This window comes from Calidris pugnax, unplaced genomic scaffold (genome assembly GCF_001431845.1).
Source record: "Calidris pugnax isolate Ruff unplaced genomic scaffold, ASM143184v1 scaffold24, whole genome shotgun sequence".
NCBI lineage: Eukaryota > Metazoa > Chordata > Aves > Charadriiformes > Scolopacidae > Calidris > Calidris pugnax.
This window is the reverse complement of record NW_015090922.1, coordinates 6,015,962-6,040,551: the sequence shown is the minus strand read 5'-3', so window position 1 is coordinate 6,040,551 and position 24,590 is coordinate 6,015,962. Positions and strand designations below refer to the sequence as shown.

General features: G+C 36.8%; 1 protein-coding gene across 1 annotated transcript in view; it reads left to right on the top strand.

Annotated features, from left to right (window-relative positions):
• KCNK2 (potassium channel, two pore domain subfamily K, member 2) overlaps positions 1 to 24,590 on the top strand; it is a 132,240-nt gene that overhangs the window by 13,222 nt on the left and 94,428 nt on the right. The window contains exon 2 of the mRNA XM_014951273.1: positions 10,033 to 10,226. Coding sequence (XP_014806759.1) covers positions 10,193 to 10,226 — 34 coding nt within the window. The 5' untranslated portion in view covers positions 10,033 to 10,192. The remainder of the gene's footprint in view (positions 1 to 10,032; positions 10,227 to 24,590) is intronic.

The window sequence follows — 24,590 nt, the reverse complement described above, 5'->3', positions numbered from 1 at the left end:
GCGTAACATAAACAACAAGCTGTACCTTGCAAGAGCCATTTGATATGATTGAGTTTATGCTGGATGCACCAGTAGCAGTCTGCCTTGTGCATTAGAAATAGACCATGAAAGTAGCCTGATTTTATCAGGTCTACTATCAGGTCTGTAACATTTATATTTCTGTGGTTTTTAGAGGAGATAGGGACATATGACTTTCTGAATCACATTAGACTATTGTCTGATCAAGTCAGATATCTTGCTTCCTACAATGGCCATGAGCTAATATTTCGCAGTTGCAAATAGCAACTATTCAAATGCGGTGAACTTAAAGGCAGAAAGTAGGTTTTGACCACTCCTATCACAGCTTCAAGAATTTAAACAAACTACCCATATTCGTTGATTGTTCACTAACATTTTTCTTAAAAAAACCCCTCTAAATATTTCCTGAGTTTATGTACTTTTGTTATTACAAAAAAAAAAAGGACAATTTTGTAGAGAATTTTTTATGAAAGCAGCGATGAATCTATTGTCTTTGAAATGCAGGTTAGAAAAATATAAGTCCTCTCTCTTCCTTCCATAAGCAAGATAATGAGGTATTAACTTTAGTGTATCTCAAAAATGAGAGAACGGGAAACTGCAGCCTGTTCTGCAAACACTAGTGATGGAACTATTTCTGGTAATAAATTTTATTCAGCTGTAAATCTGTGCTGGCTTGAGCCCTCAGCCACCAGCTATGGATTTAATCAATGTTTGGAGCTGGATGAATAATTCAATTTGATCTATTCTCTTTCAGCTTGTGAAATCCATCTTCAGGTTTCAGCTCCCTCATGTATTTATCCACATACTACCTGAATCCTTTCGAAGCTGTGCCTGTCTCCCTTCAGGATGATGGTTCCAATAACATGAGCAGGCATTCAGTTCTGCGAAGGGTTCTGCCTAAACAGAAACAAATCAAAAATGCTGTGCAAGGGCAAACCTGCGAAATTCAGCCCTGATGTTTCAGTCTCTGGGTTTAATTGATACATGGGTGACATTCTAACAAGGGTAAAGTGAATGCCACAGTTTCCATGGACTTGGAAAAGAGTGTGGTTTCAGATTAGGTCTGAAATCCTACATGTGAGAATGTTAAATTCAGACTTGCGAATGCAGTTTTGAAATGTGTTTTCACATTCAGCTCTATGAAATGTCTCTTGTCAGTTTAAAGAAAGGGAATGCAAGGATGACTGATGTTGTTGAATTGTAAATATTTGTATGAATGCTTATGCAAACTCTTTTATATAGGTTTTATGCAAAAACTTCAGGTTGGTCTTGTTGAAGTAAAACTCCCTTACATTAAAGAGACCAGAGTAAGTCACTTTGGGTGACCTGGAGTAAAATAATAACAGATAATTCACTCACCCTTCCTAAAAACATGATAACTGCTTCAATACAATAGAAATGTGGTGGGAAATGCCGTGATTTAGTGGTGGGGATGGTCATTTTATTTGCAAGTTTTTGCTGGAGCAGCTGTTCCATAGCAGTCCTACCTCTGGACTAAGTGACCATCCTGGTTTTGATGTTCTTTGTATTTTTTGCTTACTTTTTCTGGTTTTGTTAGACATCCATTGCATTATGGGTTCAAGTCAATGTACCTCATATCTTTCTTTCCCCATTAGACGTCAGTAAAAGCCAAGGAGCAATATTCAATGCAACCTATTTCTAAAATGTTTCTTTTTCTTTTTTTTTCTTTTTTTTTTTTCTGTTTCTATGTACCTTTCATCCAGATCCCACTCTTTTCAGCGAACACATTTAGCTACTGACATCAAGAAAACAAAATTATACATTTTAAAAACAATCAAAGTGTGACAGTAAATGGCATTATGATGAAATAGGCGTAATGTGGCTGTATTGTGGGCAGCAGATTGATCTTAATTATTCATTTTCATGCTTTTAGGTGCTTGGATTTTTAATGTAATGTAATAGGTACCATTTTATGACATTGTTACATTTAGTGCCTTCAAGTGGATTTAGGAATATGTCTGATGATTTGGTTTTTTGTTTTGGTAATCTGGCAACACTTGGATGAAATGCAAAAACAACACGTAAAATGACAAGCTGACAAAAAGAAAGGTCAGATAGATGTAATTTCCATGTCAGGAGGAAGGTGTAGGCTAAAAAAAGTTGGAGACCATTTTTTTTTTTCTTTGCTACTTGTGTTTTGACAGAGCTGCTGCAAAACTTTCCAGCAACATGGGAAATAATATTTATTTCTGTTGCAAAAGTTAGTGGTTGAGGCTAAGGCTGGAACTGGGTTAACTGCCCCTATCCTGATAACAGGTGGTGGTAAGAATATCTGAGTTGAATTTGGTTACTTACATTGCCCTCTCAACATATTGCCCAATCTTCCCTGGGACAATTGCAACCATTTTAGCTCATAAAGGCTCTGGGATAGTCAAAAGGCAGGAAAGCTTCTGCAGTTTTTCTGCTCTGCCTTCAGCTTGTTTTTCCAAGTTGCTGCAGTCCATGTAGTAGAGACAGAGTCCTCTCTTGCATTCATCCTTGCCTTTATTTCTTCCTTCCCACCCAATCTGATTGTTACTGGCCATGAATTATATGTGTATGTGGCACAGGAGCAGGAGAACACCTCTGTATCCTTGTAAGACCTTTTCTTGACTGTGGAACTAACATGACAGGAGGAAGCAGGAACAGGATCTATTTTTGGTACGACTCTTCCCTCACCTGGTGAATTGGAGAAGAGTAAGTGCTCATCTTCCTCAAGCATACCAGTCAGCAGCATCTCCTGCTTCATTGTAGAAGGAAATCCATGCTTTCAACAATTTATTTTTAAACCCCAAATATCTGTAAGAGCTCAGTTGTCTGTAAGTCCATAGAAGAACAATACAGTTCAAAGCAACTTTGAAGTACCTTCTCGTTTTGAATAGTTTGAGTACAGATTTAAGCAGGTTCACTATACTTTGTACAGAAGTGACTGGAATTATTTTTCTTTACTCCTTTTGCCTTCTGGACAAAGATTATGTTACATTTCGTATTATGGTCTGAAAATATATAATGCCCAGTGTTTAAGTGCAATGGAGAACATTTTCATGGATACTGAATTCTTGTATGGACTTACCAGCCCAGTTATTATTTATTTTTCACACCACTAATTCTGACATAGGTACTCAATGGGAAACAGAAATAGTTTTGTTCCTCATGGTTATGATATCATTAGAAATGCTGAGGTACATCTGTAATGGCTGTCCATTAACATAATAATTATATCTAATAATAAGCAACTTGCAAGCCTGGATTTTCATTTTCTAAATGCTGTTACTTTTTGAAAATACTTTTGAAGACTTTGAAAAGTCTTTCCAAAGGACTATGGAGCTTTTGTCATCCTTCAGATGAAGGCAGTCAGAGATGTTCACAGCATCCCCACCATCTAGAATGCACTGCCCAGCAGCACCAAAAGTGAAATGTAACTATTAGACTAGCTCTTGGTTCAACCTATTTATATGTTGGTGTTTCTTGGGTAAAATTTCTCACCTCTCTATGATACCTGTGCAGATTCGAGCCTTATGGCAGAAATCCTGAGTGGGTGGCAGAGATGTGAGCAATTTATGGAGCCAGTCTTGCTCCAGAGATGCTACTGGGAGGGCAGTCAAACTCATCAAAAAGGCTCATTATCATTTCCTAATGCCACTTTCCTATCGTCAAGCAAAACAGCTTAATCTAATGTGAAAAACGTGCAAGATGTTTGAGTGTCTGGTGTCACCTATTTGGTATAAAAATATTTAAATATTAACTTATGAGATACTGGTTTTCTAACATGCAGCCCTGTGTTTTTCTAAGACACAGCAGCTATCCATCTGCCTCAAGTATACAAAAGCACCCATATTTTCTAAAACTCAAGTGTGCTCTTGCATAATTGAAAAAAAGTTCTAGTCATTTTCTGAAAAGTGGCAGTAAATAACTCCATTTTCATGCTAGGGATATTGAGTTATGCTGTTTCTTTCCAGTGATACAGTCTCACAGTCTTCAAATTAATCCTGTCTCTACAGACCTGTTGGGCACAGCGAGTTACTGCAGATCTAGCTGCAGACAGCATCCATCTGATTCTGTTCATACAGGAGGAACAGAATCCAGCTCTTAAAATCCGTCCTTGGCAGGGCTGAAGCTGGCAGTTTGCAAGCATGTATGAAGGGATCAGCTGCTTAAGGAAAGGCTGTTTCTGTGTTCTTTGGAGGATGATCTCATAAGAAAAAAAAGAATGCAGTAAATAGCTGAAAGCCGCTGTGCCAAACTAAAACAGGACAGAATGGGATTGTTGGTGTCCCAAATTTCTCCCTTTTCATGCTCCATTCTCTCCTCCAAATTGGCAGCTGTTTTCATGAACACTCATTCCTTCCCCTAACTGTTGGCTATAATGCCATTTCTAAGACTGATGCAGTATCATTCAAGATGAAGAGTGCTTTTCTTAGATACGCAAGTTGTTGTCATACTCCTATCCTTTCCCATAAAACCCAAATACATCTGTAAGCCACGCTATTCCCTGTAAAATGGCTGTCATGGTTCATTTTTCTTTCCCAGACCCTTTTATGGTCATAGCATAAGGGTTATTTTGACACCAACTTTGTGCCTGCCAATATAGTTACCTCACAGTTGTGTAGATTTTCCATGGAGATGTGGAGTGTCTTATTCTTGGGGGGAGCTCCAGCTTAGCAAGGTGAGTAAGACTGTGTTAAAACGGAAACTATGTTAATTGCATAGTCTACCTTATTACCTTAGGCTTCAACCTTCTCTGAAGCATCTGTTGTTTGCCTTTTCCCTTGTGAAGTAATACGTCTGTACTTTCCTCTGTTTTTCACTTATTTTTGAAGTATTAATAGCACCTTTTCTTGGTTGCTGTTTTTTTTTTTTTGCAATCATTGCGTTTAAAACTCATTTTACTTCTTAGCCTTTCTGACTCTGTTACTGCATTCTTGTGCTATTTCTTCATATTCTTCCTGAGTCCTGTGTCTTTTTCACACTTTTTATATGAGTCCTCATCTTAAATACTAGCAAAGGGAAATTGTATTAAGAAGTACTACAAATTTCTTAATTTCTTTTGTAACTTTTATAACAAGTACACAATTCTGGATATTCTTTTACATAAAAAATAGTCACATAAATGCCTAAACTCATGTTGATCTTAAATTCTTGTCACACTGACTGAAAAATATTTTCTCTTCAGTTTTTTAGTTCATCACCTTTTACTCTCACTGCAACTGTGGTTGTGTGTAAATGTAGTATGATGTTCCTATTGTGTAACAATATTTTCATGCCAGCACATATACATAGTTGTCATATATAAAGTTGCACCTTTAAAAATATAATTTTGTGTCTAAAATCCACAATTCAGTTCCCATGGATTTTTTTTTCTCATTTCTTAGATGAAAGAATAACTCAAATAGTCTAATTATACCTGAAATCAATGGTGCCACTAGTATGATCATGCCTGTGAAGCTGTTGTAGGTACTTGCATTCAAACTTTTACCTTCCAGCAGTATCAGTTGATCAGCATTTTGTAGGCATTGCATGAGTTTTCTGTAATTGATGTCTAATTCGGTGGCTGAAGTATAAAGTAGGAGCAGTTTTATCCCTAATTCTTCCAGTTCTGGCACAGTTAAAGTACCTTATTTTGCTCAAGTCAGTAGAACAGAGTATAGACAATGTTACCACAGTAAAATGTTAAGAGATTGAATTGAGAGGCATTATTGAACCTGTAAAGAATACAGAGGATTGGTCAGATGGGATTCATATGTCTCTGAAAGGAAACAAATTTTTATTTAGAAAAGTAGATTGTATTTCTAATTCTTAAGAGTTGTATGTCCAAAGTGCTGTTTTACCATTGATTTCAAAAGGAGTGGAATTAATCTGTAAGATTTTATATGAAAAATACTTACTTTGAATAGTTTGCTAATGACATAATGATGTCACTCTCTCAGTTGTGCACTTTTTCTTTATCCCTATCAATAGGGATTTCTGGTCTGAATATATAACATACTACACTTTTAAGAAAGTTTCAGCTTAACAGGGCAAGGGAGTTGATGTGTTTATCTAAATAAGGAAGACATTGGGTGTTTAAATAAAGGCAGCCACAGATTCAAAGAGTGCACTGCTAGTTTATTTATTCAAGTTCATTTAGGGCTTGCATGCCAAAATGCTAAATTTGGCTCTGTTTCAAGGTTAACAGCCTACCTATAGGACTATTTTCAGGAATTGTATCTGATGTGAGAACTGATACTAGAAGATGAGGTAGCAAACAACAATGTACTAAAAGCTGATTCTGTTTCAGATTCAGATTCTGAATTCTGATCTGAATCTGAACAGATTCTGATTCTGAAACCTGGGCCATGTTTGGAGGTGGCCTGTTTTCTCACGTACTGGGAGCTGAGGCCAGTTACTCCAGATGAGGAAGTAAATGAATGTCTTTAGCCTAGCATTTATAGTAACTAGTTGTTGCTAATTGTCCTGTGATGTGAAAAGGGACAAGCATTTCCTGCTCGTCTTTTTTTGGTAGCTTTCCATGCCTTAGGTGTGAGACAAGGGTCTGAACCTTGTTGAACTTTGTAAACAGGAAAGTCTTTTATGACCTTCTTCAGAGAAGTTCAATTGGAGTAATTTGTTACATTTGTTACAAAATGTCAACAGGTTTATGTCTGATGGTAGAACGCTGAAAAGGCATTTGAAACTTTGAATTATTTCTTGTATTGTCTTCTATCAGGTAGTATAGCACAGTAAAACTTCCACTGATACATTTGGGGAAATCTTTCTGGGCTCTGTTCCAAGGTTAGGCATATATTGCTGCTATGCTTAAAAGCATACATTACTATGCATATGCATTGCATGTGAGTGAGAGATGTTGTGGTTTTGGTACACCATTCGAAATTGACTACTTTTTCACATTAAAAAATTTCATCAAAAAAAGAAACTTAGAATTGATGAATGGAGTTCTTGATGGAAAAGGAGCAAAAGGTAAAGCCATTTTGAGGGTTTAAGAGTGTGCTTGAACTCTGTTTAAATGAATAATTTAGACTTTTTTGGGGAATATATTCACAACTGCAAATTGCAATCACCACAGGAAAAAACCTGCAAATAAATGGAATTTATTTGCAAATAAACTGCAAAAAAATATGGAATTTAGCAAAAAAGGTGCCCAAATCATTTAATAAAGCAGATAGACTTATGGAACTTATTATTTACCTTTTTTTTTTTTTTTAAATCTAAAATTGCCCTACTTGGTATAAAGGTCTTCTGGGTCATACTGTATAAGTAAGTGTATTCTACAGCAGAGGCTAAAGAGGTCCTGAAAAATTTCGGGGACAGGGTTAAAGAGAAGAGGGTAGGGAAAAGAAAGGAAGGAAATAAAGAGTGAGGACAAATTGTAAGATCTACTAGCTGTGATATTTTTTAAGTTTCTAGGAAATTCAAATTACTACAGAATGAAGATTGGGAGACATGATATCAGTTATGGCTGCATAATCTTGGACTACTAATGAGATTTGCATTATTTTATCAAAGAAAACATAATTTGATCTGCTCTAATTCTCGGAGGACAACCCAGCAGAGTTCCCATTCCTCTAGGAATTCCAAGAAAACCTATTAATTAGTCTCTGATTCATAGAGTCTGACTCTTCCCTCACTCTGGATTTGCACTTGAAGATCTTCATTAACTGACTCATATTAAGTGAATCCATTTCATACATTCCTAATTATTGTCAGTAGCCAAGTGCAGGCGTACTAGATTTACAGTGAGTTGTGGCAATTGCTCACAGAAATGAATTACACAACTTACAGAAGTGGGAAATGAGAACAGGCAATTTGTGTGCTTGTGTAATAACCAAATAATCAAAAATAGCCTAAATAAAGAGAATTGATCATCTGAAAGCATTTTTGTAGATGTGCACACCAGCAAAATGTTTCTGCTTATAGAAAAAAGGCAAGCAATCTTAACAGAACTAGAGCAGAAGCACATGCTATGTGGAAAACCTTTCTTCATAATTTACACTTTCAGCTCACAGTGTCAGGCCTGCTTTGACCATTTTTGATGCTTTTTATAGTTCTAAGAACTTCTTACTTATTTTTGGCCTAAAATTCCTGGGGCTTGGTTTTCTGTGGGATTGATTTTTGTCGGTTCTTAGGTGGCAGCACTTACATGTTTGTTTTCACAGAGAGACGGGAAGCTGAATCAAAAGATCTGTATCACTTTAAATTAATTAGGAGCAGAGGAACATTATCTGTCAGAACTGTTACTGCAAGCAGTTGCTTACAGAATAGCTGGGATCTTGTACTTAGAATGCACAAAAATAAGAAACATTCTCTAAAGAACTCCTTGTGCTCGTGATTTATAAACAAATAATACATAGCTAAATCTTACTCCAAGGCAGATTTTCCTTTAATTTGCATCTACATCATCATAGGTATCAGATTTTTGGTAAGTATGAAGTTTTAAAGTTAAAAAAATACTATGATATTTTTCTTTAGTCTTTGTCAACTCATATTTCCAGTTCTTCACTGCAAACAAAAGACCAAGATACCAAAGAAAAAAATTATCTGGTGTTCTAAAATATTTGCCTGACTTCAGACATCAGGGCTTTAAGCAACATATTAACTATCTATTCTTGATGGAAAGTTGTGGAAGGTAAGTATCTATCACAGAGACTCATACATGGCACATCTCCATATTAAGGTTTGTTTCCAGAGTCTGGACCCAGACTACCAGCCTGTGAAATCCAAGAGAAAAATTTCCATTTTAATCAAGTTAGACTGGGAACAAGTTCTCTGTAACTGCCTTCAGAAATGTTTCTTTCCAGATTGCTTTCTTTTTGTCTAGAGGAGTTAATCTATTGGCCATAAAAGAACTGGGGTTATAAATAGTGGATTGGAAATCAACGATGCATAACTGTTTGGCTACAAGTTAAAGACCCAAGGGTCAAGCCAGACATTCTTTTAGTGAAGATGATATTCCTTTTTTTTGGTGGATGGTTATATTTACAAGTGAATTACAGAATGTTTAAGAGCGAGAGAGATAGTTACACTCGTTCTCTTAGTCCCTCCCCATATCTTCAAATATTTAAAATGTTATATCAGAAATTTAAGAATAAGGTTACACGACTGCCATATCGCCATATTATTTAAAATAGTATTCTTTGTCTACTTTCTTAGGTGACTGTTGTGCCAATTGCATTTTCACAAATATTATGACTCACAGACCAGTTTTTCTGTGTAAGATTCCTATGCGATATGATTTTCTATGCTATATTATTTTTTATAAGGAATTCAATAAAAATATAAGCAGTGTGCCTCAAATTACTGACATCTGAATTTGGCAAATCTGTGTGCAACTGAAGGTAGGAAACTAAGTAAATCACCCCTTTTTCAAAATTTATAATTGGGATAATCATAGTACTGCAGCCCATGGGGAGGAATAGTGGATGAGGAAATGTGAAGAATTACATTTATAAAAAGAATTATGGAAAATAAAATCAAATCCTGTAAAAATTATATTTTTTCTTTCTCCCTTGTCCTAATCAATAACTATTGATACAGTTGAGAAGAGATGCTTAAAAGCCTGTTTTGTGACAGTTACTTAGGAAACTCATAAATTAAAACAGAAATTGTAGCAATATAAGTCTCTCTTCTTTAAACAATGGAGAGCAAATTGTATGCTCTGAGGCACACCTGACTCTCTAAAACATACTGGGGATCTTTCAGCAGCAATTAGACTGCGTGCTGCATATGCATGTTTCATGTGAATGATGCTTAAGAAAGGAAGAATTAATGGGAACACTGATTTTCATCTATTCATTTATAGTAAAGAAGCTGTGGTCTTTTAAAACCTTCTGGAACATTTGAGATACAATTATTCAATCTTTTAAGGGACTCTGGGTAATTTTGGTTCATGTTTCTAAGCGCTTCCTAAGCTGTTTAATTAGCTGCCCTTTGTAAAGTACTATGAAAATGTAAAACATGATATAAATGCTATCTATCATAATTAGTAACTCACTAGTTTACTTTTATGTGTACATTGAGTATTTTGGACAGGAAATACAGAGAGAGAACATACCTGTACTTCGGAAGAGAATATGTTATGACGAAATGACTTGTTCAGAAGACTCCTTAAAGACAGTGATATAGGAAATGCTTTATCTTAGAACAAAAGCATGGTGACTTCTGAATATTACATCACCAAATGAGGAACCCACAAGCAAGACATAATTTTTACTGTAAGTACCACTACTATAAGATAAATACTTAATTTAGTTGAACTTTACAGTTTTTAAGCAGTTTCCATAACTTGCGATGGTGATCTAGAATGTAGAATTAGATTGTTTAATAATTAAATTGGGGAAAATCTCTCAATGACATACCTATCCATTCCAAATAAAGGTATCTTATTTTAGTTCACAGCCTTTCTATTAAAAAGTTGATTTTGTAGTGAGGTATGTTTAGACACAACACTTGTGTATGTACTAAACATTTGCTGTATCTGAATGGCATTGTCTAGGCAAATTGCATCAGTTATTCACACTATTTGAGAATGCTTATTTGGGAAGTTGGAGATATTAACTTTGATCTGATCACAAATATCACTTAAATAATGTGTATATTTATTGACTTATAACAATGTGATGATTGATCTGGAGCTTGGGGATGAAAAAACTGTTTTTTATAAAAAAAACAAGCCCTTAAAACATACTTTCACTTAAAACATATTAGTGTGAGTAGTCAGATATTGGAAGTCCTTGTGTTTTAATTTGGGAATTATCAGCTGGTATGCAAGTTTTGACTGGGAAGTTTTCCCAGGCCCTAAGGAAAATCCTAGCCAAAATCGAGAGAGAAATCTCTAGTGCTTAGACCTCATGAAAGAGGAAAGTCTATCTGCAGATCTCTATGGGACTAGGGACTTGCACAGTAGGTTTCTGAATTAGAGATGAGCCACTACAAAAGGACCTATTCTGGGTTTACAATATTTCCTTTGCTCTTGTGTATTTATTGTGGGTTTGGTTGGGTTTGGGATTTTTGTCCTTTTTTTTTAAGAAAAAAAAATTACAAAACTTCAGAAAATGTCTGCTTCTTTGCAATGTGATGCATGAGTGGTTTTTTTTGTGCGAAGGTGTTTTCTCCTGCTTGGTTGTCTGTGGCCCTCACTAAGCATAAGAGTAAACATCGCCTTGAGTAATTGCGTTGGATTGGGGATAGACAATTTATGACCTTCCTAATGGAACCTTTAGTGCCATGTAATGAAACTATTCTTTGATAGACTTCTGTGGTTTGCAGAGTTCTGTGTCTCCTTTGGGTCACTGTCTACTGTTGGATATTTCTAAAAGTGAACTAGAATTTGTCTTTGTTTTGAATGCTTAATTATGCTGAAATGATGCCTTCCAAAATACTTAACACTTTTTATTGAATTACCACTTTTTTTTTTTTAATTAATTGAATCCTTTATCTTATACTCCTCTTTACTGCTTTAAAGTGTGTACCATGGACATGAATGTTCAGGCTGGAATTACTGATTAAAACCCCCAGCCTATGGTGACTTCTTGTTTTACTTACTTTCCTTCTCTGCTCTCTCAGACTATCAGTGATTACATACTTTTCACTAGAATTAATTTAACATTACTTTCTGAAGCAATGTCAGAGGCTTTAGATAACCTGTCAATCATTAGCACTAAAGCTGAAGAATGAATAGTTAGGAAGATTATTTAGGAATCTTTAGGATGCTGATGAACTCAGCCATTTCTTTTTAAAGACTGAAAACAAACACCACCATCATCACCACCAAGTTATTTTTTCATCAGTTTTTATCCCATGATTCTAAAGAGTACGGAAAACATCTGAAGTTATACTGAGGTACCAAGAGTGCTGTAGCACCCAAGTGCAGCTGTTCCACAGCCTGCAGCACCACTACAAACTCATGACAAATGAAGAATGCATTTGCAAAGTCTAAAGGAGACCTCAGGCAGGCAGAATGTAATTACTTAACTAGAATTTAAGTAAGGCCGCTGGACCACCTGGGAAGGAAGGTGTTGCTCATTGTTAGTAGGGTGCCAGGCAGGAAACATTTGTAGATTATTTACTACATAGGGTAACCTACAGTGCAGTCATAATTTAAAATGATAGAACACTAAAGAGAAAAATGTACAGTGTCAGTAATTTTCAACCTAGTAATGAAGCATAATGGAACAGAGCCATCATGCTATATTATGCAATCTGCATTTTATAGAATGTGTGAATATAACTTCAGTCATTTGCTGTCTATTGGGTGAAATTACACCAACTTAAAATTTAAAACGAAAAAGTACTTTTAGAAAGAAAAGGGAAGGAAGTAGCAATTCTGTCCTCTCTGAAATGGAGGTTTCATATAGGGACTTGGATTAGTAGTACACAATCCTTTTCTCTGTCTATCTGTGACATTAAATCTGAAGGCTACATTAGAGTACATCTCAAAAGAGAATTGGTGCACCACATGTAAGAGGAAGGTGGAGATAAATATTAGCCATGAGGTGTAGCAAAAACCCCCCTTTTTATATGAGAAACAAACCATAATGCAATCAAGCCAACAAGATCAGATGCAATTTGCTTTGAAACCTGTGTCTAACAGACATTTAATCTGTACATCTTTAGGGTTATTGATGCTGTTTCAGTATTTGCAAGACAGGTTTTGCCAGAAAAACCGTAATCTAAAATTAAAAAGGTGAACTAACAGCAAAAATAAGGAAAAATCATAAACAGCCTAATACCACAAACAGCACCTCAACTTCTTTCTCTGAGGATACTGATAAGCTGAGGTGAAAGTCTGTTAAGAGGATGGAAAAGACTAAATATTTCTGGTATTTCTAAATGCCTTAGAAATAGGTATTATGTTTGAAAGCAGAGGAGAAAAGGTAGAAGGCTGTTCCATAACTGGCACTCATTATTTGACTGACTGTTTACCTTGCAAATATTTTTGGTACATACTGGATCATGCTCCAGCCAAATGGATGACATTTTATTCTTGTAGCCTCTGTTCCATTATTCCATTGGTCTTCAAACTTTCTAGTTTTCTAGATTAGTTAAGGAGCTGCATCAATAAATATAGCCTGGCATTTGTAAACCTGCTACAGCTGTAAGGACTTAGTTTGCAGAGATTATTTAAATTTATGTATGCTTAGTATGTACGCTTTCTGTTTCTCCTGGCCCTTGGTGAGAATTCTACTGTGGTCAAGATTTTGAATTTGGAAGTATACTAAGTGCAGAAACAGGGGAAGGCTGAAAATTGTCTGGGAAAAGATAATGAGACAGGGTTTGAAAAAGACAGAGCAAAAAAATAGATGGAAATGAATTCCTGATACCTTTAAAGTATGAAGTAAAAAAGATAAACAGCAATGAAAAAGCATGTTTGAGAAGATGAGAGGCATCAAGTTGAGATTAAGTAGATTTTTCATACTTTTATTTTAATGCGATTGATTGACATAGATAAAATAGATGGTAGTTTAATTTTCTTGTATGTATAACTGCTTCCCATCTTAATTAATTTGTAATTAAAAGAGAGGATTTACCTCCACTTCTGGAAGAGAAAGGAACCGCTCTATGCTGGCAGGCAAATTCATATAACATTCAACACGATATAATGCTGAGATCTTCAGTATGATGCAGTAAACCACAAAATAACATGAAGACAAATACCTTTTTGGTCTCCTTCCACTGTTTTATTTATCACATCCTTCTTCATTTTTGACTGGTGGAGAGGAAAAAAAATCCAGGATTTAAAGTAGTCATGACTGCTTTTTACCAATTTTGTGTTTTGAGAAAATACTTACTACATGAAACATTGCAGTAAATGCATAGACTTGTCCATGCACAATTTTTGAGTTACTCAAAGAGAGGACATCTTTCTAAAGGGAATTCAGAGTGGACTGTAGGGGGATGATTTTATTCATGCAGTGTTTTCTGTAAAGAAAAAATGCAGGTTAACAGTGAAATATATTATACTGTAGTCCAGGATTCCACAGCGGTGGGGTTTTTTTCTACCTCCTCTTTCACATCCCCAGGAGTCTAGGCCAGGATCTAAAATATTGCTTTCTTAACTGCTCTGTCTGTGCACTTTGACTTATCAAACCCATAAAGTTTGGGCAGGTTCTGGTTCCCATGGATACAAAAAATCCAAAATGTTTGGGCAAAAGAGTCCAGTGTGATTTTTCTGAATAAGCACTGAGGAAAAAGAGACGTGACTTTGAGTTCTGTCCTCCTGAAGCATTGCTGCAATAGCACTCTCCTAAATGAAAATCAGTGACAAAAGTTGCAGCACATTAGCCTGTCTTCAGAGTTCAGCTTCTGTTCCTAGTGTTGTGGAAGGAAATGGAGATCAGCTTTCTTTGGTTACTGTTTAGTCTTTGAAATAGCATGACTAGCACTTAGTGGATTAAGTAGATGATATGTTCTCTGTAAATTACTATAACTATCACAGATAAAATGCTGCTCTGCAGCTTTGCAAGGATACAGTGTCAAAGCAAGGGGTTCTTGTGGTGGGACCAAGGGAAGCTGAGTGGCTGACAGCCACCAGCGAAGAGGCTGTGGAAGAAGAGAGAAGAACCAAGTCCTAATTCAGGCAAGAGAGGTCCTGTTGTCAGAAACAGGGTGCCTGGCCATAGAGCTTTCTGCGGAGAGCTTTTTAACTCTCACCTCTATCAAACGAGATCAAACTGACCTCAGTAGAGCTCTGCAGCTTTCCATCCCTGTATGCTTCAAAGAACTGAAGTCCTGTCTGCACTTAGACTAAAGCAACCCCAGTTCAGTAAAATAAGAGACAATTGTGACAGACTGAATTTTGGATAATTACTTTAATCCTTTTGCTGAAATGCTGATAATTTACAGAGCAGCATCAGCTGTAAGGTTTTAGTTTCCTGAACTTAAGTAAAATCAGTTCTCCAAAAGGAAGACTATGTCTTTTAATTTTTGAAATAAATCTATTGCATTTCAGGGACACTTAACTAAGCAATTGATTTCTTTTTTAAATTTTTTTTTATAAAAAAGAGTCGTGTTCTATGTTATGAAACATTGAGAAAGATTTTAAAAATTGCTCTCTAAAATATGCTTCACACACATTCTGCAAGAATCTGCACTCTCAGATCCATAAAGACATGCTCTTAGGCATAAAAACAAAATTCCTTTGCCAGCCTATAATCCATTTTAACAACTACATTTATTTCAGAAAAATATGAAATTAAAAACAAAACTCGGGATGCCTGAACCCACATGAAACAGCAAAAACACTGAATTGCCAACTAGTGAGCTTGAAGCATCAAATTTTGCAAAGTTCTAGTTTTAAAAAAATAGAAGAAGAATCAGGATGTTTTCAAAAAGAAAGACATCATTTCTTTGCTCCATAATATCTAAAATGGTTTAACGCTTAAGTTAATAGGAAGGCATTTTCTCCTCTATCTAGGGTGCATAGTAAATTATGAGCTAGATGGAGTGCCTCTTCTTCCTTAAATTGAAGCTCGGACTGCAGAGCTTCACTCTTTCCCTGGATGAATAGTCCTTTTGCAGGACTATGTGCTCAATGAAGCACATTTAGGCACCTTTCTAGTTTTAGCTTTGGAGCCACAGCTTTGATTCTGGCTTATGAAATGGATTTACAAGCAAGCAGCAATGTCAAAAGTCCACCTTGAAAGTCTGCTTCCAGCAGACAAGAAACTGCATTCCAGAAGTGCGTTGCCTGCGTAGGGGCTTCCAACACTCCACTGCAGGAAGGACTGAATAGGAGAGGTGCCTGCATGTGAGACTGGTTCATGTGCTCTGCCTGTTTTGGATAAAAAGGGAGATATTTTAAAGATACTGGTTTGATTTCAAACAAATTATTTAATACATTTATAGATGCACGAACACCACTTTTTCTCTGAATGAAAAAAAGTATCTGAAATATACTAAAAAATTCATGAAAAATGAAAGGTTGTTTTCATTTCTGAAGGATGGTTGTTCTTGGAATTAATAGAAAAAAGAATTGTGATTCCTTGAAACTAAATATACAGCACTAAAATGATAGTCATAAAAACCCAAAAGTTTGATTTTTGGGTCAAATTAAAGACTGCTAGTATTGCCTACAGTGTCTAACTTCAGACAATGTACAGGGAGACCAGTACTTCCCGTATTAGTATTTCAATACTAACCTGACCCGTTTTGATGAAGAATGCCTGTTGCTGGTTACATGTAACAAAAAAGCTGTCACTTCTTTTTAATTTTGATTCTGCATATAAACCAATTTAAACCCCCCAAATATATCCTAAGATCTCTTTTGATCTGGATTTTTTTGTGTGTCTTAGTCTCTTCACAAGTTAGAACAGTCACTTATTTAAAAGCTTGATGGCGAAATCAAGTGAGTCAAAATACATAAACTTAATTAGGAAACTATTTTATTTACTTTGGGATCAGGATTAAGATTATAATATAATGCTTTTTATTGATGGTATGTGGTGGAAAGAGAAGCCCAGAGAAGAATAACATTTTTTCCACAAAATTAATTAGTAGGTTTAGGGCTGTTGTGCTGGAACAGTATCTTGGACACTAATAGACCAGATAGAAAGCAACTTAAGGGAGCTTATAACCTCACTTTTTCCTGCTCCCTGATAAGTATATAAGTCTCCATATATAAAATCAGTGGGATTCTATACAAGCATTATAATCTATTCATTATTGAATGGATTATATGGAAGATGGATGGAAGAATCCAACTCTGTGTTCTAAACCAAAATATGTTGCTTGTTTCTGTACTTAACATGGACCAAACCTTGCACCAAGGCTGAAAAAAACTGTTTTCATTTCATATATTCTTCTGAAAATGTTATGCGTAGTTAATTTAGGAGAAAAATGATTTTGACTTGTTCTCTCCTTCAAAGCTTTGGAGTAATATATGCTGTATCACATTATAAACTGAGTGTCTGTTAATACCAGAAAAAAAGTATTTGTTAACAGTCACTTGAATGATGGAGTGGTGGTTGCTGAACCATTTGAAAACTCATCGAGTTGCACAGTAATCACGGAATCTCCAGTTTTATTATCCTTTATGCTGCTGAGAAATGCCTGCTGTTTTGTTGTTCTGTTTTCATTTTCATCATGTTCCAAACCAGAAATGGATCACTGTCTAAAAATGTGTTGGTAGGTAATAGAGAAAAGCAAGTGAAAGGTCAAATCTCTTGCAAACTGATAAAACCACATAACTTAAATTTTAATGGAAACCACATTATAGGACCAGAAGTAAACAACTTATGGATTGCAGTATGATTTATAAAAGAAAGAACATTATCATTAAGGGCGTCTGGGACTATAGCACTGATGAATAAGGCAAAATTCCCATTGACTTGGCTTTAGATGTGTGCTGGGTTCTTGCTTAGTTGAGGTAAGGGCATTTGTTTGGGTTTTCTCTGCCACATGTAATACCTCTTTCATTTTTTTCCCCACTTTTCACAAAAATGCGCGTACAAAACAAGAACTCCTCAGTGGGAGACATGCCTACATAATGATTTTATCTTGTAAATATTGCCATTATTACCTCAAATAGATCTTTCAATTTTCCCACCTACCATTTGCTTTATATTTGCTCACAAAACAACTTAGTGTATTGTGTGCGCTTATGTACACACAGAAGAGTTAGCAGAATGCCAAAGACAGTGCTGATACCATGCTCTGTTTTCTCAGACTTGTCACTTTTATTTCAAAGGATTTGGAAAAAGTTGTTGCAGGTTCCCTTGAAAGGCTTATTCTGCCCCCATTCCTTAGTTGATGAGGATAGAGTTGTTACCTGCATACCAGGAGGGGTGTGAGGGGTACAAAATCCGTACCAGTGGTTGTGCAGGTGATCTTTGTCCCCTGGAAGACAAGAGCTCAGACCATATCCCCATCTATAAACATAGGGCTTGAGGTTGTGCAGCCTCAACAGCTCGAGAATTGTATCTCCACTCCCTTTTCGGGGTACTCTCATGGTGTAAATTAATGAAGCCATGGGAGATGCTGGCCATACATGCTAACCAACACATATGAAGAGATCTGCCTTCAGCCCCACTGTTCTTCTCACATGGAGAACATAGGGCCTTGAAGACCTGGTTACATGTTCAAATAAGAGGTTGTATTTGACTATTACGGTACCAGTGCTGCCCAAACTACTTCTGTCCATCTCTCCTGTAGAAAGGGAAGCAGATCAGCAGGGTCCATCTGTAATGTGCACGTATTGCTGGTGGAGCCTGGTGTTTGTAGTCTGATCTCTCACACAAATAAGCATTTGCTTCCAGAGAAGTCCAGGCAGAAAGAAATAAAACACTGCAGGTAAGTGCGACATTTTGAGAATCAGAATGAGCTTGTATTGTATACTTTTTTTAAAAGGTGTGCTACCTCCAGTATAACCTTGGCTATTGCAAAGAACCAAATCAAATATTGAGACAATATCCACTACCAATTAATCTAGGAAAAGCTTTCTAAAGTTTTCTCGAGCCTTTTTTAGAATGTTGTGGTGCTTCAGATGAGACATTGACTACTTTCAAATGTCATTGTGATTATTTTAAGGAATTTTGAAAACCATTAGTCAAGAAGAGTATAAAAAAACCACAGTTGCAGAAATAATCTGCTCTGGGACTGACATGGAAAGATGTGTAGCCCCTGCTGCTGATGTATATGCAGAAATAACATGATGAAAAATTATAGGAGTCATCATACTTTTGCTTTAATTTGGGAAACTCATGTAAAGAATGAACTGTAGGAGACTGAAAGTAAAATCCTATTAATGCATGAGTCACTGCTGCTTGGATTTGATGACCTCTGGAATGCAATTTCCTATGAACAGAATGGTTGCAAGAAAATGGCAGAGGTCCGCATGAAGAGCTCTGCTGACGTAGTCAGTATTTCAGAATATGAGGTACACTTTGTCATCTGTCTTCTGGGCCACGATCATCTCTCTTCATACTGTCAGCAAACACAGAGAGGCAAGACACTCAGGAGATGCTGCGCACCACAGCTTCCCTTGTTCTTTGTACGTGCTTCTTGGAGTTCAGTCCTTTTTGAGACTGTGGCAGTTCCCACATAATGTGACAGCAATGGCTTTATGGCAGTTCTGGGACTTACAGAGGAACGACCAGCTCCCAGCCCGTGAATCAAAGCAGAAAATAACAGTACTTGTCCTCTTCAAGGTGGGACAGAATTCTCGCCTTCACCGAAGTGTATGACACACAAGTAAAATTAAGTGCAAAACTCCATTGAAATCAATAACGAAACTCAGTGAAACCAATGTTTCACGGCAGATAACTTAACTAGGCAGTTTTTCTTCATCGCTGCCTGTGAACTGTGTTGCTGTTTGCCTGTATGGCAAGTGTTCTGGGAATCTTTTCTTTAGCTACTTAGAGTTGCTTCAAGAGTCTTGGTTCTCTTGCTACATGAATGCAACCTGATATTGAAAAATCCCAAAGAAGCTAATATATAACCCATGCCTTTTTACCATGGGTAAGAAAGGATTAATTTAATGAACAAGGAATTGGTAGCAATGGTACACTACTGGTATTCTTTAAAAATGCATCTGAAAAATGATGATGACAGGAAAGAAAAATGCAGCTATATCAGGAAACCAATTTGTCAACAGGCTTTGCAAAAGTATTTGGAATTTCTAGTAAACTATAACAAAACCTGCAGAAATTCTGTTTGTAGTTGTGGGTGCAGAACAGCCCTTCACAAAAAAAATCAAGTATATGTAAAGCTTTGGGGAGACAGGACTGTAACAGGACAGTGATGTCAGGACTGTGGATGCCTCTAGCTCTTTGACTTGAGAGTGTGCTGTAAGGCAGCCTGTATGATGGATCTCTAGACAGAAAATCATCAGCTCTTAAGCACAGGGTCATGCCTGGCACAGGTTGGCAGTCCTCAGAGTTAAGAATGGGGAAAATCTTTTGTCTTCTCTACTGAACTCCTAACCATCCTTTGGAAATTTTCCAAGCAGGTAGTCATTTATCTGGGAACCTCTGTGTTGACTTCTCAAAAATGAATTCACTGATCCATTGGGCATTGTGCACTTTTCTTTTTAAACTTACACTAATGTGTGCATTAGAGCTCTGTTTCCCACAATCTGTGGGAAAAATGATGGGGTGAGAACTTTGCTTTTACTGACATTATTCAACACTGCATAGTGCCTTAGCCATGCATGGCTTTTGTGCATGGATGTAATTATACCCTGTACTCTAGCTATGGGTGTCTCTTAGCATCACTGCAGAGTTAGCATATTGTAATTGGGATGCACGACACTCATGAAAGACTAATGCCTTCATCCAGGTTGGTAATAGACAGAACTAGACAGCAGGAATGCATATCTGGCATAGCGGGGACAAGGCTGCATTGCTATTCTTTGCTACCATGTATTGGTGTTGAAATTTTTTTGAGGTGTAATAAAATGTCTTTGATGACAGAAGCCAGTTCTTCAAGAAAAAAAGTTTTGCTTATAGGAAAGCACTAGTCTAACTGAAACTTCCCATGGGAACCTGCATTTCAGCTGCACCACGGTCACAATAATGCAACTACTTGATATTGCCAGGATAATTAAGATGCTGAATCAAGCAGATTAATGCTGTCTCCTGACTGTTCCATATTCCAGGTGAGGGTCCTGACCTACAGTCTAGGTGCTTTTATGGGATGTGTTGAGGGTCTTTTACTTAGTTCTTAACAGAAAAAACAAACAAACAAACAAAAAAAAAAAAAAAAAAAAAAAGAAAAAAACCAAAAAAACCCCAAACAAACAAAAAAAAAGAAAACAAAACCCAAAACTTTTACAAAGTTTTAAAAAGTTTCGTTCTCACAGTATGTGGAAGAGGGCATTCACATGTGTAGGAAGACCCAGCTTCTGACTACCTGTGCAGTCAGTGGACACGCTGCCTTCTTACTGTAGCTTCAGCGATTGCCTGGCTTCTTAGATCCTCCTCAGCAGCAAATAAGTCATATCAGCCTCTTACACCCTTTAGAGGAAACAAGGAAAGGGATTTTTTTACCCGAAGTAAGAAAAATAGCTCTTAGAAGCAGAGAAAATGGAGATGGAAAAATACTGAAAAGAAAACATACCCATGCCCACTCTTCTGATTCATTTTCCTAGCTCTATCCACAAACACATTGTGATGGCCCTGGAAAGGGTTGTCTTCCTGTTCACTATGACATTTTTTCTATTTCACATGGGAACAAGCACAACCTCTTCTGAAATTTCCAAACACGTATTATAAACAGAAGTATGTTATAGGGGAACATAACCTTGCTAACCTGTGCAAATATCAGAGAAGAATGTGAGGATTATATTAGAAAGGGTAAAAAAGGGTTAGTAATATGAAGAAGTAGTAAAAGCAGAAAAAGGGTGTTCCCACTGCTTTTTAAATCTGTCTTTAAATTATATACTTGGCATTTTGACAGCTCACAATTTAAATTTTTTCATTCATCTTAATATTTAATCATAATTTTTAATTATATTAGTAACTTGAGGCTACTTCTTAACTCAGCAATAGCTTCATCTTCTATTAATAAATGGCACATATCCTTGGCTTTGGCACTTACTTGCTGCAAGTGTTTTAGCTTTGGTAGAACATGCAGTCCAGGACACCGTTATTGCCTCTTAAATCTCAGATCTTCTCAAGTTATCAGTACAGTGTTTCACCCTGATGATGATAACTTAGCATAAAAATGTTTGATTTTCCCTATGGTTCTTAGTGCTACTGTTGCTAAAAATAGAGGAGATCAGAGAACAAGTTCTTAAAAAAAATATCTTACTCTAAAAGACATTGCTCCAGATGATTTTCCTTCTCTTTATCTGAAGGAGGGACAGGTTGGTACCTGAGAGCTGTGTGCTGGAACTGCTGCATCTCAGTGTGTGTGACTGAAAGGTTTTGGGATCAAGGTCTCAGGAGCTGCATGCCAAATGAACCCTCACGCTGGGGTTACAGTGATCATGTGGCAGTGGGCTGCGTTGGTTTGGAGGCTGGTGGGGGACATGAGCCAATGGGCATGAATTCGTCTGGGATGTAGAGGCCATCCAGCCCAAATCCCCAAGAGAACGGTAAAAGATCTGGGACTTGCTGAGCTATCCACTCTCTCTACAGCTCTCTGAAGTCTATGTGGCTCTGTGAAGACTGGGAAATGTGGCTTATGGGGTCAGGATGATTGACCATCTCTCTGCTGAGCCTCTTAGACCAAACTCCTGTTTTTGCAGGCAGCATGTCAGATAAGTCTTTATTATAAATTGACCAGCCTCTATTTTACAACGTTAGGTTTTTGTTCTCATCCTCCCTGTTGAGAGTTTGTTCCACAGGCTGGCTCTTCTCATGCTTTTTGTGATTTCCAGCCAAAATTTATCCACAGAATGGTTTTGGTTTTGTGCCAATGTGGTCTGTTAGCTCAAAAAAGTCTTTTTGATTGATCTACACACAGCAATCAGATGTCTTCTCAGCCATCATTTTGCCAGAATAAAAGTAAGCCAAGCTTAGTTTCCTCTGACACAATCCATATAGAATTATTTTCTGCTCCTCTTTGGGTTAATTTTTGTGGAGCACCAATGACAAGAACGAGGTGCACTTTTCCCACTGATATTTCACTGGGGCCCATGGATTGGCATGCAGTACTCAGACAGCACTTGCAGGCCATTATTTTTGATACTAGCAAAAATAATCATTATAAACAAGATGGCAGATTTAACATGACTTCTAATAAATTTGATTTAAACGGACTATTATGTGTATTCATACAGTGATAACACCAGTATCAGGAATCAGAACACACTGGTCTCCACATGGGTAATGCTGTTTGTGGGTGGGTCTGAAAGAATCAGAACCCCAAATTTGTGATGTTTGGTGGCTTTCTGTGCAGGATCTGGCCGCTTTGGGTTCCTTTCAGAAAGTTCTAACTCTCCCCATTCACTTATAGGAGACCTACTGCTCATAAGAATCTCCTTCCTCAAGCCACAAAGCTTATCTTAGACTCAGGCTGAAGCAAGGGTTAAAGATAATTGGACCCTGAATAGTCTTGGGCAGATATGTAACTTTCCGTGTGCAATGTATTGCTTCAAACCAGAAAAGATCAACAGCAAGAGGTAGGAGAAGCATCAGCCTCCCTCCATCCTGGGCCCCAGTGTTACCTGACATGTATTTGCTGCAGTTAGAAGGATTCATCACAGTTACAAGATCCAACCTGGACACTTGCATTAATTACCACCAAGAGCACTGTGTGGTATCTGAAGAAGAGACAGAAAAAGAAACATGCATTCAGTGTTGGAAAGGTAGAAGAAAATGCAAGAGATGAAGGACGTGGAATAGCAGCTAAGGACTTCAGCTGTTGCATCTGTGGTTCTCAAGAAAGCATCAGGCAGAGGGACTAAAGGAGAATTTTGTCTCTCCAAAAAGTTTCTAAAGAGAAAGGTAGGCAAAAGCTAGCTACTATTTTTTCCAGTAACCTCAGGCCAGAGGCAGTGGATATTATTTAATAACCTACAATTAAAGAAGAGCAATCTAATTGCCAGTTTGTGCTAAAAAAAGGGGTTTTTTTGAAAGAATGAAATTCTGACAGGATTAATTGCATGTGAAATACCCAAAAGAGAAATTTACTTAAAATTTTTTAAAAACCCCATGCTTCTTTCCCTGTTTATGGGATCCTAATTTTGAGATCAGATTGCAGTAAAGATACCACAACTGAGAGCAAAACATGGTATGAGGTTCTGACTTACATTTAGAAGCAGCTGTGTTAGTTTGCCAGGCTGCAGACACTCTTGGATGAGAATGCAAGTTTTAGAAAGGAAAGAGGTGATGGCACAGTAGATTGGGCTGACAAACAAGTCTTATTTAAAAAAATGGATCGACAAAGTAAAAAAAAAAACCAAACACTTTCACCAGTTCAATTCTCATGTGGAGTGAATTTACAAGAAGTAATGTGAAAGTTTGCACCTGAAGGAAAAAATGGGGAACTAAATGCCTGGCTTTTGAAAGAGCTACTATTTTAGCAAGAAACAAAACTATCTGTGGGAAGCTGTACCTAAAAGGAAATTAAGTATAAGTATTCTGCACAGTGAAGAAGATTGTTCTGTGGAAATTGCTCAGAGAGCTGTTTCAGATGACTGAAATGCCCCCTTGAATATGAATAGGATTATTGTTGCTTATAAATTGGATATTGATACCCATGTCAATATAAAAATTTTAAGTCAATTTGAATACAAACAAAAAAGTCCAGGTGGTGCAGTGACAAACTCAGTTCTGTAATAGCTGTATACAAACTAAATGTAATTGCAAAGCAGTTTCTTGAAAACATAGAATTTTACTTACTATTGAGGGAAACAGAAGTTGGAAATGTGTGTGGTACTTCATCTCACGGGGAGAATGTATAAGCTAGAAGGCCAGAAGCACTTGGAGGGAGAAAGAAAAACAGATTAGAAAAATCCCAAACTAAATTAAAATACAAACTGCAAAGAAAAAAAATTATAAGGCAAATTTCACAAAGAAAAAAAGGAAATTAAAATAGTCATTGCAGTTGTAAGAGAGCACTAAGGAAAATGTAGAAAAAAGTTCAGAAGTTGCTAAACACATATATGTGATTAAAGAAAATCTATCCATGATAAT